This window comes from Talpa occidentalis, unplaced genomic scaffold, assembly GCF_014898055.3.
Source record: "Talpa occidentalis isolate TD23 unplaced genomic scaffold, MPIMG_talOcc4v2.1 talOcc4.7, whole genome shotgun sequence".
NCBI classification, from domain to species: Eukaryota; Metazoa; Chordata; class Mammalia; order Eulipotyphla; family Talpidae; genus Talpa; species Talpa occidentalis.
This window is the reverse complement of record NW_023605083.1, coordinates 123,255,634-123,270,062: the sequence shown is the minus strand read 5'-3', so window position 1 is coordinate 123,270,062 and position 14,429 is coordinate 123,255,634. Positions and strand designations below refer to the sequence as shown.

Below are 14,429 nucleotides of genomic sequence, written 5' to 3'. Positions count from 1 at the left end.
CCAACAGGATTATCAGAAAGGCCGCTGGGACAGACACACTGGAGGGAAGGCGGCCAGCTGCGGGCCTCGGGGAGGCCTTGGGAGAAACCAGCCCCTTGAACTTGGACTTCTGTCTCCACAACTGTGAGGAAACACATTTCTGTTGCCTCAGACGCAGCCTGTGGTACTTTGCAAGTCAGCCCGGGAACATGAATACGGGGAACCAGGGACAAGAGGGGGGAAGGGCCTGGGGCTGCCCGGTCTCCACCTCAAGCCCTCGGAAGCTCATGTCTCTCCACTTTTAGGAGACCCGAAGATTTCCCAAGCACACACTCACCCCGGCAAGAATCAGCTGTTCAAAGTGGAAGCCCTGAGTGTTCCCAGAATTGAGGAACAGAGAGAAACTTCACCCAAACAAATGTCGGGTCAATACCAGAGACGCCCACCGACTGCTCGACTGGCGTGTTCTGAACACCGGGGACCAGAACCTCTGGCCCCAGGTCGTGCAGCCCCGCCCTGGAATCTGGGATCCTGTCCCTTCAGCAAGGGCAGAAACGGGGGAGAAAAGAACAAGGCTGTCTCCCCTGGGCAGGCACCCACAGCCTCGTGGCCGCGCGAACCGTCACCCCAGGCCGTCTGTCCTCGGAAGACGCCCCGAGTCTGCTGTGTGAGTGGTGGGAGCCAGGCCCACCCGCCGCCGCCGCCCAGCCGCAGCCCCCACGCCTCCTGCCGTCCTGTGGCCGCCCGCGCCAGCCTGCAGGCCCGCCTCGCCCGCCTTACCTTGCCGCCGCCGGGCTGGTGCTTCAGGTTTTCAGTGGAGCCGATCTTGGACCTGACGTTCTTCAGGTCTGGCATGGGCACGGGGGCGGTCTGCAGGCGGCTCTTGGCTGAAGACGGCGACTTGGGGGGCGTGCGGACCACTGCCACCTTCTTGGGCTCCCGGGTGGGCGGGGTGGGCAGGGAGGGCGTGCGGGAGCGGCTGCCAGGAGTGCCTGGAGACCCGGGGCTGCTGTAGCCGCTGCGATCCCCCGACTTCCCAGATTCGCCTGGAGAGGAAGGAGGGAGTGAGGCCAGGATGGGGGGTGTGGGGGCTGCCTGTCCTGAGGGCCCACGCCCAGACTCGGAGGCCGTTAGGCAGGTGGGCGCCGGTTGGAAGTTCAGCTACAGCAGCAGGCCGCGGCCCTTGAGGTGGTGCCTAGTGACACACCCCGCTTCCCAGCCCTCCAGGAGCCGAGACGCCCAGCAACAGCGTGATCATCGAGGACCGCCCAGAACCCCCTTCCAGAGGGGGCCCAACTCTGCCCTCGGCCTGGGGTTCAAGAGACGGGCTCCAAGTAGCTGTGCGGTCTCAGACAAGTCACTCACCCTCTCTGAGCTCAGGGCCTCAACTCAGAAACAAACAATTACAAAGCCTGTAGTGAGGCCAAGTGGGAGACTCTGCAAACTTGTTTTGTGAAACTCCAGGGCGAGTCTACGTGGCCTTTTCCCTAAAAGGGACGATGCAGTGTCAGGACACAGCCGGCACCTGGCTGGACGGGCGAGGCCCTTCAGAGTTTGGGCAAGTTCAAGGCCTTTTCTAGGGGATCCCTGGCCCCTCTGGACTCCTCTGCAGCACCTGCATCACCCGCCCCTCTCAACAAGCCTCATGCCGCCAAGCCCTCCCTAAGAACACCCTTTGCCCAGCCCAAACAGTGCCCCCTCCCCCACCCCGGTCCAGGGCAGGTCACCCTGACTCAGCCCCTCCCTTCTCAGGGCCTCCTCCCGTTCCTGCTCTCATCACGCTGTGGTCGCACGCTGTTCTGTCTACCTGCTGGGTCAGTGTTTCCAGGGTGTGGCCCTGAGATCCTGCATCAGGATGTCCAGAGTATGGGGGTGCAGGGGAGGAAGATGCAGGGGCCTGGGGCCCAGCCAGAAGTGATCACTCAAAATCTGTGCAGTGGGGGCAGCCAGGCTGGCTTGTCCCAAGCTCCCTGGGGATTCTTGAGCAGACTCAGCTCTGAGAGCCGCTGGGCGGGATGCCAGGCCGGGTGACCCGGGCCCGGCTGCAGCTCTGAGGGCGGCTGAGCTCTGTGGTGGGCTTCCGAGCCTCTGGCCACCAGGCCCCGCCAGGATCCGTCTGTAACCAGCAGGACCCCAGCCTGTGCTCAAAGGGCCGAGCAGCAAAGGAGCCACTTCTCTGGCCACGGGGAGAACAAGCCAGTGATAAGCAGATGCTTTCAGGGGCTGAATTTCGGTGCCTGTCGGGTATTCCTAAAATGACTCAGCTCTGTGGTGTAGGGGAGCAAAAACCTGCCACTCGAAAATAGGTCTTTGGCAAACGGTTAGTTTCCTGGGAGGGGCTCTGAAGGCCGGCTGGGGCAGCTTCTCTGTAAGGGCGTCGCTGTCGCTGTGCTGGGAAGACCTAATCTCGTCTTTCCTGGAGAAGGCAGAGCTTCAAGCTGCGTACCTGCTTACCGCGCCTTCCCTGCGGAGGCCTCACTGTCTTAGCTAAGCTGTTTAAGGCAGCGGCTGAGGCCACTTAGCAAGTGACTGGGTCACAGGAGGTCGACGCTTCGTTACTAAACTCGCTTTTGACTTATCCCTCTTATCATCTCTCTGAAGCTTGGTGCACTGTTTGCCTGCGGGGCCCAGAGGGGCACAGCACCATGCCTGGGCACCCGACAGTGGCAACAGGAGAGCTGTGGCCTTTTCCCTTTTCCACATAAGGAAACCGGAGCTGGGTCTCTGCCTCCAGGCTCAGCAGCTGTGCTGGGTGGGGGCCTGACACTTTCTGCACCATTTCTTGCCGAGCGGCCGCAGGCAGGTCACTTAACCGACCTGAGCTTGTGCCCTCAGCTGGAGAAGGCGGGGAGCAGACAGCCCACAGGTGTGCGGATGCATGTAGTAAGGGCTGGCGGGGATTTCACACACACACTTGGTCCAGAACAGTCCAAACCTCCAGCACCCAAGGAGAGCTCAGGCACATGCTCCCCATGCCAAGGGCCGCCCGAAGTTAATGAGAACACGCGGGGTTAGCAAGGTCCAGCAGATGGACACGTCCGCACAAACCACGCTCAAGACAGGCGGGCAGCTGCCCCCGCCTGCTGCGGGCCCGGCGCGGGGTGTGAGTGTCACAGCAGGGCCTGCTCTGCACACGTAAGCCGCATACACAGAGGGCCCCGGGCCGAGCAGGCTCAGAATTACCTCTCTCCGACTTGGCCCCCGAGGGGGGCGGCTTCCTCTGCACTTGCTTGGTGGCTTAAAAAGAAAAACCCACACAAGTCTCATTAGGACCAAGCTCACGTGAGCCCTTCACGAGCTCCTCAGCCCAGCTGTGCTGGCCGTCAGCCGAGGCCATGGGTGCAGGGACCAGGGCTCCGTTAGCAGCCCACCTGGGGGGAGGTGGGGGTGTCTGTCCACTGCCTCTCCAGGGCAGGTGCGCGCGAGGAGCATGCAGGCTGTTTCCAGCCCCGCCTCCGGGCGTGTGAGGGGGCCAGTCACTTGGCGTGATGTCAAGGGTCATATATCGAATCCAGTCATGATTCTGCTCACATCATGTGTGTTGTCGCGCGGGAGGAGAAACACTTCTAGCCCACCTGGCTTTAGAGAGTTGTCCTTACCGGCGCTGCCCTAAGGTGGACCGGCTAACGGCCAACGCCTGTCTGAGCCGACACCTCAGGCCACAAGCAGCAGAGACACCAGCCCCCCAGCACCACAGAGCCAGCCCAGGCCACAGGCCCAGGAGTGCGGGATAAACCCGGTGGCCGGGCAGGTGGCCGGGGCAGTGAGATGAGGGAAGGGCTGGGGACAGTGGGATGGGGAGCTGGGCCTGGCTGTGCCTGCCTCCCACAGAGGAGGACGGCTCTTCATCAGCACTGTGGAAGCAAAGTCACTCGGCTGAGGCCTTGTGTCCAGGGCTCATAACCGACTGATTCTGCTCACAGGAGCCCATGAGACAGGCACTGCAGGCACCTGTTCCACTAAGACCCTGGGGTTTTATCCGTGTGTCCTTGAGCTCAGCACACGCGTCTCATTTGGGGACTGAGAACTCCCCCAGGGGCCCTGGACTTCGGGTGAGAGAAGCTCCGAGAAGCTTCTTTCCTGCTCCTTATTCAACATGCATTTTTCTCATGCTTTGAACGAGCTGGCTACACCCAGTGTTGCAAACTCCGTCTCCTTTCCTCCGCTGAGAAAAAGTGGGGAGTCTGTATCTACCTCAGAGAATTGCCCAGAGGGCTACAGAGAAAACAGACACAGGATTCTCGTGAGCCACAGGCGTCCATCAGCTGCCGGTGCCTTCAGAGGCCTTCAGGGGCCTTCAGAGCCAGGGGCTGTGCCAGCCTGGATGCCAGAGCCGCTCACCTGTGCCCGGTGGGGTCTTGGGGCTGGGTGTGGTTTTCGCTGGAATCCTGGTGGCGTTGGCTGGGCCTTTCTGGCCTGGAGGGGCCGCTCCCCGGGGTGTGGCGATCTTCGATCCGGTTTTATTATCCGACCCCTGCAAATGGAAGCGCCGAGAGTGGTTTTTATTTTTATGAGTGGGAGAAGTTCCTGGCCCAGCGTCACCGCCAGCTCACAGTGCGGCTGAGCCCGGCGAGTCTCAGACATGACAGCGTCTTCCACAAGCACCAGGGTCTGCTGGGCACAAACCCACAGCCCCACCCAGACACTGGCACCCTGCCTGCCGCCGCCTCCTGGAGGACTGTGTGCCATTCACTGCTATGGTGCCCAGGTCCTTTCTAAAAAGGCAACGGCGCTTCTCAGACAGTGGGGCTTGTGACCCACTGTGTCCGCCAGTAGCAGACACTCACTCCTGGCTCTCCCGAGAGGCTCTCTGACCTGTGACTCTAATAGACCTTCTGTTTGGTTTTGTTTTTTTTTAAGATTTATTTTATTTATTTATGCATACAATACAAGAACTGGGGTGCAGGCTAGAGTGTGGGGGGCAAGAGGATTCACCAGAGACAGAGAGGAGCACAACAGGCAGGCTGCCTGAAATACACTGCTGAGGGGAGCATCAAGCGAGACAGGAGAGGTCTGCTGCGCCATGTGGGTTGCTCCCTGACTGGGGATCGAACTTGTACTGCAGTAGCTGCTGATAGCTTCATAGTCTGTGACTTTAACCCCTGTGCCACCAGGGAGGCCCCCTTAGGGTCTCTGTGACCAGTGGCCCCAGGGCACTGCTTGTTGAGCCTCACTGAGGGTGTCAGTGAAGCCAGAGGTGGTCTTTTTGTTTTCTCCCAAACAATCTTAGGTTTCAGTAATTCCTGATGTGCACGAAGAGCCTGGGAGGGGTCAATACCAGCATCGGTCAACAGACCAGTCAAAGGTCATGAGCACGAGCTCAGCAAGGCTGCCATGGGGTGGTTGCAGGTTCTGGTTCCCCAGCAGGTGACCTTGGCACATAACACAGGCTCCAGTGACACCGGCATTCTCCAAGGCCTACGAGGTGGCTCGGGAGGGAGTGAACGGGAGGGTGGGCACTGCCGGAGAGTGATGCCATCCAGCCAAAGTGAGGGCACCAGGAGGCGCTCCCTGTCACCAGAGGGTCCCAACTAGAGTGGTGGTTTTCAAACCAGGGTCCCACTGGGCGCCTCAGGAGCTGCTCTAGCTGGACCCGGGGAGGCGGAGGCAGAGAAGGATGGCAGTGCGCCCCCGTCTCCCCACTTCCTTTGGGATTTTAACCGCTTCCAGCTAAGAGCTGATCTGAAGGTCTCCGAGGCGAAAAGCACACATTTGAAAACCACGCCAGCACAGCCTGATTCCTTGTCAAAGGTGGTTCCTTACCTTGAGCTTCATCTGCTCTGCTCCAGTACTGCCGGTTCGGGGTGTGACAGAAGACCCGTGTTTAGGAGTGGAGGATGGCTCTGGGCACACGGCAGGGCTGGAGGGTTTGATCAAAGGGTCTGAGCTACCAGGAGTGGGGCGTTTGGGGCTAAGGCAGGGCCTATTTCTCAGGGTTTTAGCAGAGGAAGGTGTGGATGTCTTAAACATAAACATAAATAAAATCAAAATAAAAGTCAGCACATGGGGAGCAGAACAAACCGAAAAGGACAGTAACCAAAAATAACTACGCAGGTAATGGCTTAAAACAGTGATCTTCAAATAGGATCCAGGACCCTCACCAGCATCGTGTCCACAAGAACAGAAAGTGACCACGCACCCCGATGTCCCTGTGGTTGCCGATCGGTAACACCGACGCCGCGATCACAACACACAAGGCACATCACCAAATTTACACAGGACACAGCTTTTGAAAGAACGTATGACAGAGGGTTGGAAGTTCTAGAATGGTCTTTGTCCGGCCCACAGGCTGGCTCTCCCTGTGTCTACTTTGGAGACCACTGGTTTAAAGGTGTTTTGTGCCCGTAAAGTCAGTGGAGACCACTGAAGTATTCAATTCTTGGAATGTTCCCCCAAAACATCCCCAACTTGACATGGGTCAGAAGTACCCCCACTTTCTGCTCAATTCTAAGTGGGGCGCTCGGGCCTGCTCACCCTGGGTCTTCTTCTAACCACCCCACAGAATCATACTTGCTGGAACCAGGCTCGCGCCTGCCCTGCATCTTACAGAGATTCTGACACCACTTAGGCACGCACACGTGCTTTCTGGTGACATGAATCCTAATCTGGCCAAGGCATCCCACCTAAGGAAACAGGCTGGGTAGGATGGGGGGCCTGGGGAGCTGGATGATCCCCCCAAAGGGAGCTGCCCCTTGAGTCCTCCAGTGGGTGCTGAGTGGTTTGTCCTGACTGCCTCTGGGGGTCTCTGACCAGAAAGCTAGGCCCCAGGGGACAGGTGGGCTGGGGGGGGGGGGCAGGCCACGCCCCCAGGGGTGAAACTGAGAGCCAGGCCAGGGGCGTTGCAGGGTGGGGCTCCAGAAGAGGGGCCCAGCTGGAGGCCTCCTCATACTTCTTGGGGTGTTTGCCCCCGGCCTTTGGATTTCCCACTGAAAAGGCCAAAGCCCTTTCTTTGGCCAGTGGTGGTCAGGATGGTCCAAGGAAGGGGCAGGGTGCAAGGGGAAGGGGTGCAGGCTGAGATGCCTGGGGTGTGGCAAGGAAGTAAAGCCCCTTCCACAGCAGCACCCGCTGCCTGGCTGAGGTTCCTGAGAGATCTGACCCTTTACTGTGAGACTGAGAGCATCTGCAGGCCAGGGATGTTGTTCCCTGTGTGTGAATGAGTGAGTTCATGCTTGGGTGAGTCTGGGGCGGGGGGCCCTAAGTGGGCATCGTGACTGGTAAACAATTCCTGCTTGCTACGAGGGCAGAGCACCCCCAGGCTCCAGCAGTCCCCTCGGCTCCCTCCCCAACATCTTGGGACAGTGATACCGGCTTCTTACAGGGCAGGCAATTTGGGGAGCGGCCGGCAGTGCAGGCTGCCCCCTCCTAGGGCTCTGTTCTGCATCTGGTAACCCTTCAGGGCTCCGTTACTGTCGAGACCTGATGCTTCAGGCAGGGTTTATATTGGGCATCTTAGATTCCTTTAAGAAAAGCAGGTCTTGTCTAGGGGCCACAATAGGGTTTTCGAAAAGCATTGCTGTGCGGTCACAGAGGCACGTTCCAGGATGCAAAGTCGTGAAAGGGCGTGACTATGTGGGGCCGTGGCGGGGAGAAACACCTGGAGGGCTGGGCATGGCATCCTAGGCAGCACTGGGCCCACAGCTGCTTCCTCTGCTGCTCCTTGGGTTGGTTTCTGAAGACTGACAGCAGCACTGGTCAAATGCTGCTTTGGTAAGGCTGGAAGAGGGTGCAGCTCCAGAGAGGGGAGGAGCACTGCACAGGTGGGAGCACAGAATGGGCCCCATCTCCCCACCACCATTTACATGCAGCCGCCTGGGATTGGAGTCCTGCGTGCTGTGATGTGGGCTTCCTGAGCGGGGCCCCTGGGAACTAGGAGCAGAGCTGAGTGGACTGCACAGTGCGGAAGGCAGGAGGGCCCACGCCCTTGCTCCTGTGGCCCGACTAGCACCCTGGCACCGCCGGGAGGGAGGCTTGGAGGAGAGATGCACAGAGGCACTTGTGAGAGACCGTGAGGAGGCTGCTCCTTGGCCAAGACCATGCGGCGTTGTCTTGACTTCATGGGGGTTACCTGGTCCTTTTGAATCTGGGGTCTCTCCTTTGCTCCCCGCTCTCTGTGACTGCCTAAACCCCTGTTGTGCGGTTCCCCACCAAGGACTCCTTGGACTTGTGGGAAGCTTTCAGGACCCAGGGCCCCTGCTTCAGCTCCACCCTGTTTGGCTGGGCTTTTGCCCACAAGGGGATGGGTAATTTGGGGGATTTATTGGGAAGCTATTATTAGGAATCGTAGCCTTTCTTCTCTATGGGCACTAATTCTACTGAAGATCTTTCACATGAAGAGTATGCTTCCTTAGCCTCAGCGTGGCAGATGGCTGACCCCCATTGAGAGGGTGCACCCCTCAACAGTTTGGGGCCCCTGGGTCCTCTCAGTCACTTGCTAACAGTGTGTGTCTCCTGTACCACAGCCATATTCATCCACTTAGCAGATGGGGGTGCAGCGAGTTCCCCCACTTCTCCTCCCGTCAGCCTCCACCACCCGGAGCTCTGCAGCAGCCATGCCAACCCGCCCGAGTGCTCAGGACGCACTCACCCCTTCTGCTGGTCTTGGCTTGTGCTATTCCTACTCCTGGAAATGCCTTTCCCACCCCTGTCTTGCCAACCCTCATTTGGGGTTCCTTTACCATCTGCCTCTAGCACCTTTCCAGAACCCCTCACCCTATATTGGAGATCATTTCAAAGGTCAACGCTTCCTCTGCCCACTAAGTAAATGGTGTTTTCTATATATCTTAAGTGCGTGTGTGTGTATGTGTGTGTGTTTGCTGAGCGCAGGTGTGTAGTGGGAAGTATAAGATGGGCAACATTCAAGCTTTATTGCAAAAAATTCAAACATACCTTTAATTACCGTGGCCGGCTCATTTAAGCCCTAATCACGATACTGCAATTAGGAACATTAATTCACTAACCTGCTTGCTCCCCCTCCCTGGCATAAGCCTCAAGGCAGAGAAACGCTGGACTTTTTAGAGTTTGCATAAAAATACGCAGCACTCTCCGCGACAGCTGTTCTGTGACAACTGCCCCCGACTTTACACATGAACACTCATTGCTGGCTGCTGCATAGACGTGACCTGTGGCAGGAAGTTGGTGGTTTCGACAGCTTACCTTATGCTTTTTGTCATCGTTTCCAGTCCCATCCTTGCTTTTACTGACCATGCGAGCTGGCAAGACACAAAATGAGAACGTGCGTTACCCCCACATCACAGCTCCCAGAGCCCAGTGCCGTGACGCTCGTTTCTCCTGGGTCAGCACGTTAGTTCAGCTGGCCTTGGTGGAGACCCAGGCTGTTTTCTTTCCCCTTGAATCTATTTGGGGTCACGTTGTTAGTATCAACACAGCACGCTGGGTCATTGCTGGGAGGACCCCGGAGAGAGAGGCAAGGGCTGGCTGGGGTTGGGGGCATGCGGAGGGGGCACAGCAGAAACTGTTCTGGGCACCGACTGGTCCAGGGCGGTCAGGAGAGGTGATGCAGGTCCCACCACCTCAGGTTCCCTCCCTTCCCAGGGTGGCCTCCCCCAGCTGGGGCCAACCCCACTTCAAGGAGGGGGTGGCATTGGCAAGCCCCAGGGTGACAGAGAGGTGGTGCAGCCAGCCACCCTTGCGGAGCCCCTGCTCGCATGCTGTTGCCCAGGAGCAGGGGGTCGAGCTGTCCATCCAGAGCCGTCCCTCACTAACGGGGCTGTGGCCACAGCCCAGCTACTCTCTGATGAGCCCATCCCTCCTCCGCGACCATCCCCTTCTGACCCAGCCTGGGGGTCTTCTCATATCACCCAAATAATCCCCAGGGGATTATATGCCATTCCCCCAAATTAGCCACAAACTAGTTACCATCAAACATCCCTCTGCTAACATCTGGATCTGAGGAGCAAGCCTTTGACAGGTTTTGTCTGGAGGACCAGACTCCTTTGGGGAAATGGATCTGGGCAGCTGGTCTACCTGCCAGCGGCTCCTCTAACTCTTCCTGTCCTCCTGTTGACACTAACGGCTGAAAGCAGGTTGTACACCTTCATCTTTGGTTTCAGTATCGTATTCCCCTGTCCCTGGGCGATGGAGCTCCTCATGGCTGCTGGACACACGACATCTTGGGTGACTGCCTCTGACCATCTAACCCAGAGGTTCCAGACTTTACCGTGCAATGGAATCATCTGCAGATGTTGCTAAAATACAGGTGCCCGGGGCCAGACTGTAAGCCTAGGGAGGGGTCCAAGAACCTGCATTTTTAACTGGGAGCCCAAGCAAACCTGACTGTCTTGGCCCAAATCAATCCCCATTATCCATGTCACCACAAAAGCATTGGCTAGATCAGCATTTCCCAAGTCAGGGTACAACTGAACAAGCCTTCTTCCAGGAGACATTGAGGGGGGAGCAAATAAATTTGGGAAATACACACTGACCCCAGAGGGTCACGTTAGATGATTAAAGGCCCTGATAAGTCCTGCAGCAGCAAACCCTGTTTAACTTTCTTTGGGCTGTTTTATTTTTAACCCTCACTTACTGGACCATGGAACTCCCTGGACATGCAGTGGGGCAAGATTCGATAAAGTATTCAAACTCGGTATTTGAATAAATCTGTATTCAAATTCAATAAATACTGATTCAATACATCAGTCTTCAAAGTTCAAGAAACACTGCGATGTACACCAAGTCATAGTTACCTGGCCCCTCACATGGAATTTAGGATATTTAAAAATAGGACAGAGGGATTTATTTTTGCCAGTTAAATTTTAAATGCAGGTTCCTTTATTTATAATATTTCAAAGTTTTCTTGACGAATAACATCTAATAAAAAATGAACTCATGTTTGCATCTCACAGTTTAAATAGCATCAATCTCTGCACCTCGTAAATAATTCAAAAACGCTGAGGGCCCTAAATACAAGAATGTGCCCATGTGTGGCCCCGTGGGCTCCTCTGGGATGTAAACTGCCCTCTCCCTGGCAGGACGCAGAAACCTCAGAACTTGGGGACTCGCTGACAGACTGCTGTGGTCCTGTCCCCAAGGGCTCCAGAGGGGCCCAGACCGAGACCCCTGCAGTACCAGCTCAGGGCCACCCGGGCTCTGCGGAGGCGGAGAAGGTGCCTAGGAGAGAAAGATGTTGCTTCTGCCCACTCTCTTCTGCCACAGGCAGGCGGTGGCTTGGCCTGTGTGGCCAGAGACCCTGCGTGGGTTCTTGACCACCTCCAACCAGACGGCAGGCATGTGCCCTGTGTGTCTTGGCCAGGAGGGCACACTGCAGACTCTTCTGGAAGTACTGTGGTGTACAGGGAGGAGCAGGGCTACCTGGACCCTGAACCTGGCTCATCACGACTGTGTGACCCTGGGCAGCTTACTCTGCCTCTCTGAGTCTCAGTTTCCTCCTGGGCCAAGTGGGACCAGTTGTGCCCAGGTGGGAGGTGAGGTGGCTCTACACAATGCATTTAGGTGCACAACAAGCCCTCAAAATGGGAGCAGCTGTCATCCTCTCTGCAGTGCGGCACGCCAACCCCCCGTGGCGGATGGGCTGTGGTGGATAAATAAGAGGTGGGAGGAATGTCAGGAAAGAAAGCACTGGGTGGGGTGTTGTGACATGCGGGGCGGCCGGCCGGCAAGCATGGGGGGCAGGTGCTGCCAGCGCCTGGGCGGGAGGGGAGGCGTGAGCGGCAGAGTCCAGGGGTCGGTGTAGAGGCTGTCCCGGGACCCCCGAAGCAGCAGGAGTCAAGGAGGGGCCGAGCTCGGCGGCAGTGCCCGCAGCCTGGGTGGCACACGAGGTTGCCAGGAAGGAGCCAGGGAGCTCGTCACAGACCTTTGAGTTGAGGGACCCGGCTGACGGGCTTCCCTGGCAGACCAGCTGCAGGCTGCTTGTCAGGCCATTTCGGAAGGTCAGTCTTTTTTGAGTCCTCTCCCACAGAGAGGCCCTGGGGCTCCTGCTCTTCTCTGGGTGTCCCCGGAAGTGCATCCCCTTCCAAATCCTCCTCCAAAGGTCCTGACTCCTTCGGATCCCTTTGTATGTTAGCTTTGATTTCCACGTGGAACTCGAACTCGGGGGGCGCTTCCTGCTCTTCGGCGGTGGGCTCTGCCCCTGGTCCTTCCGGCTCTGGGACTAGGGTAGCCTCTGTGGCCTCCCTGGGAACTGTCTGGGAGGGCATCCCACCTTGGGCTGGGGGGCTCTGAAGACTTGGGGAGACTTGGGAGGGAGGGGAGTCCTGGGGTGAGGACTCATCGATGTCTCGGTCTTCGTCAACTTCCTCGTCCCCCAACCTCTCCTTGTCCTGGTCCCCCTTCAGGGTCAGCCCCTCCTGGTGCAGGTCTTGCAGAATCTGGTGTTCCGGCAGCTCAGCCCTGCGGTGGCTTCCCTCTGCGTCCTGGGGTTCTGTGCCCCAAGGTCGGTGGGAGGCCTCTCTGGGGCCTTCAGGCAGGACGGGAGCCCCAGGGAGGTCGGACACATGCTGGTGGGCCAGACCCAGGGTCCTCAGATCTGCGGCCTCCCCTCTATGGAGCCCCGGGCCCTGGAGGAGGCTCCCCCGGGCAGTCTTGCTGCTCTCAGTGTCCATTTGGAGATATTCAGGGGAGGTCAGACCCTCCTTGGCCTCACCCCCTCTTTCTGGTGCCCATTCCTGGGGGGACTCCTGAGGCTCTCCTATTGGAGGCGGTCGTTGGCAGCTGGCTAGCTGCTGAGAAAGGTGAGAGGTCAGCAGAAAGGGGGCTTCCAGCCCTTTCTCCCCCAGAGGAAGCGGGGAAACCCCAGAAACTTCACCACGTCCAGGCTGGACCTGAGGGCTGGAGTCACTGGCCAGGGTCCTCCCAGGTGCCTCCCTCTGCGGACCCGGAACGCACAGCTCCGCTGGTTTGAAGAGGCAGTGGTGGCAAAGGGTTAGCAAGGGGGCACTGATCTCAAGGCGGGGAACACACTCTTGAAACAGGAAAAGGACAGAAACGGGCCTCGCAAGCCCCCCCAGCCCAGAATAAGGAGCACAAGGCGTTGTTGTTCTCGCTGCAACTGAGTCTAGCTGTCACCCTCTCGCTGGGTGGCCCTGCGTGAGCAGCTCCCCTATCAGGGCCTCAGCTTCCCCTTCTGTGAAAGGGGGCCTTGGACCGGTGCCCTCCAAGGCCCACCTGGCACCAGGGAGGCTCCTCCGTGTGCTCAGAGTGAGCCGGTGTGTCCACTCGGACACAGAAGCTTCTCCCCCGGCACTTGTGGCCTTCTGGCTTCCAGAGTGGACCTGGCTTGAGTGCAGCAGGGATCCCCACTCCTCTCCCACACTCCCTGCCCCCCTTTTTGTCAAATGAAACCAGCAGGTGCTCAGAAGCCAACCCTGCCTTCAGCCTGTGCCGAGACATGTGGACAATCCACATTCACCATCACTGGGGCCTGAGCCTTGAGGAGCCTGCCGAGACCTGCACAGAAGCTGACTCACACGGATCCGGGTCACGGAGCATGCCAGGCCTTCTGCTGAGGTGGCCTGGGCTGCAAAGACGTTGTGGCCCTGGGGACCCCACCTTCACCTGGACACGCAAGCACCACACCAACCGGGGGACAGAGGGCGCCTCGTTTTCCTGGCTCATTGGTGTGAATTCCGCCTAGACTGTCTGACTTCCCATTACAGGACAGGAAAGTTATGCCCTTGGGCCCAACAGGTCTCCTCTAAACAAAACCAAAGACCACGAAGGATGAAAGGATCGAGGGGCTTGGAAGAGAGGGAGGTGGGACCATGTGAGGGGAGAAGGCGGGAGAGAGCGTGTTCTACACACGCGTGGGGCTGACACGGGCAGCCAGGCCCGGCTGGCTCCCCGACCCAAGCAAGCCCATATGGCAGGCCAGGGGCTCAGTCCCGGGAGGCCCAGCAGGGCTGGCCTCTGCCTCCCACCCTCCTGCCGCCTGGACTCGTGACCTCGCCCATCTTGTGCTTTTGCACCGACCACACCTCGGGTGAGCAGAAGTGAATCCCACGTGGGTGACGGATTCAGGGACACGTGCTCTCTTCTGCCGTCTACAGGGTCTCCCAGTGCCTCTGGGAGGCAGGGGCGGCCTGTCTCCCAAACACCAGAGACTCAGGAAACAGCCACCTGCAGGAGACGCCTGGGGAAGGTGCCCTCATGCCAGGATTTCTTGTCAAGCAACCAGCTCGGCAGAGCAGGGGCAGGGCGGCTGCTGGTCCCCACCACCTTCCAGATAAAGCTTTCCTTCCAGAGCTTCCCAGAAATTGTTCTTGACGGGGATGTTACCACACTCTAATAAACTACAAGATATTGAAAGGCCCCCATTACAAAAGAAGCAAGGGTCCCCAGCCTGAAAGGTAAAACCATCAATATATGATTGAATGGTTGACCAGAGAGAGAGAGAGAGAGTGTGTGAGTGTGTGTGTGTGTGTGTGTGTGTGTGTGTGTGTGTGTGTGTGTGTGTAGAACCTTACATAATGCAATTC

The 14,429-nt window shown here is 58.1% G+C and overlaps 1 protein-coding gene across 7 annotated transcripts in view; it reads right to left on the bottom strand.

Moving 5' to 3' along the window:
* The window catches only part of MAPT (microtubule associated protein tau), a 62,479-nt gene that overhangs the window by 13,954 nt on the left and 34,096 nt on the right, over positions 1-14,429 (bottom strand). For 6 of the 7 annotated variants that reach the window (XM_037493980.2, XM_037493981.2, XM_037493982.2 and 3 more), the window contains 3 exons: positions 9,133-9,188; positions 4,321-4,453; positions 760-1,025 (listed from right to left, as the gene is read on the bottom strand). In XM_037493980.2, the coding sequence (XP_037349877.1) occupies positions 760-1,025; positions 4,321-4,453; positions 9,133-9,188 (455 nt within the window). Of the gene's footprint in view, positions 1-759; positions 1,026-3,162; positions 3,217-4,320; positions 4,454-5,742; positions 5,941-9,132; positions 9,189-11,809; positions 12,546-14,429 lie in introns of all 7 variants that reach the window. The other variant, XM_037493979.2, reaches the window with a different exon arrangement.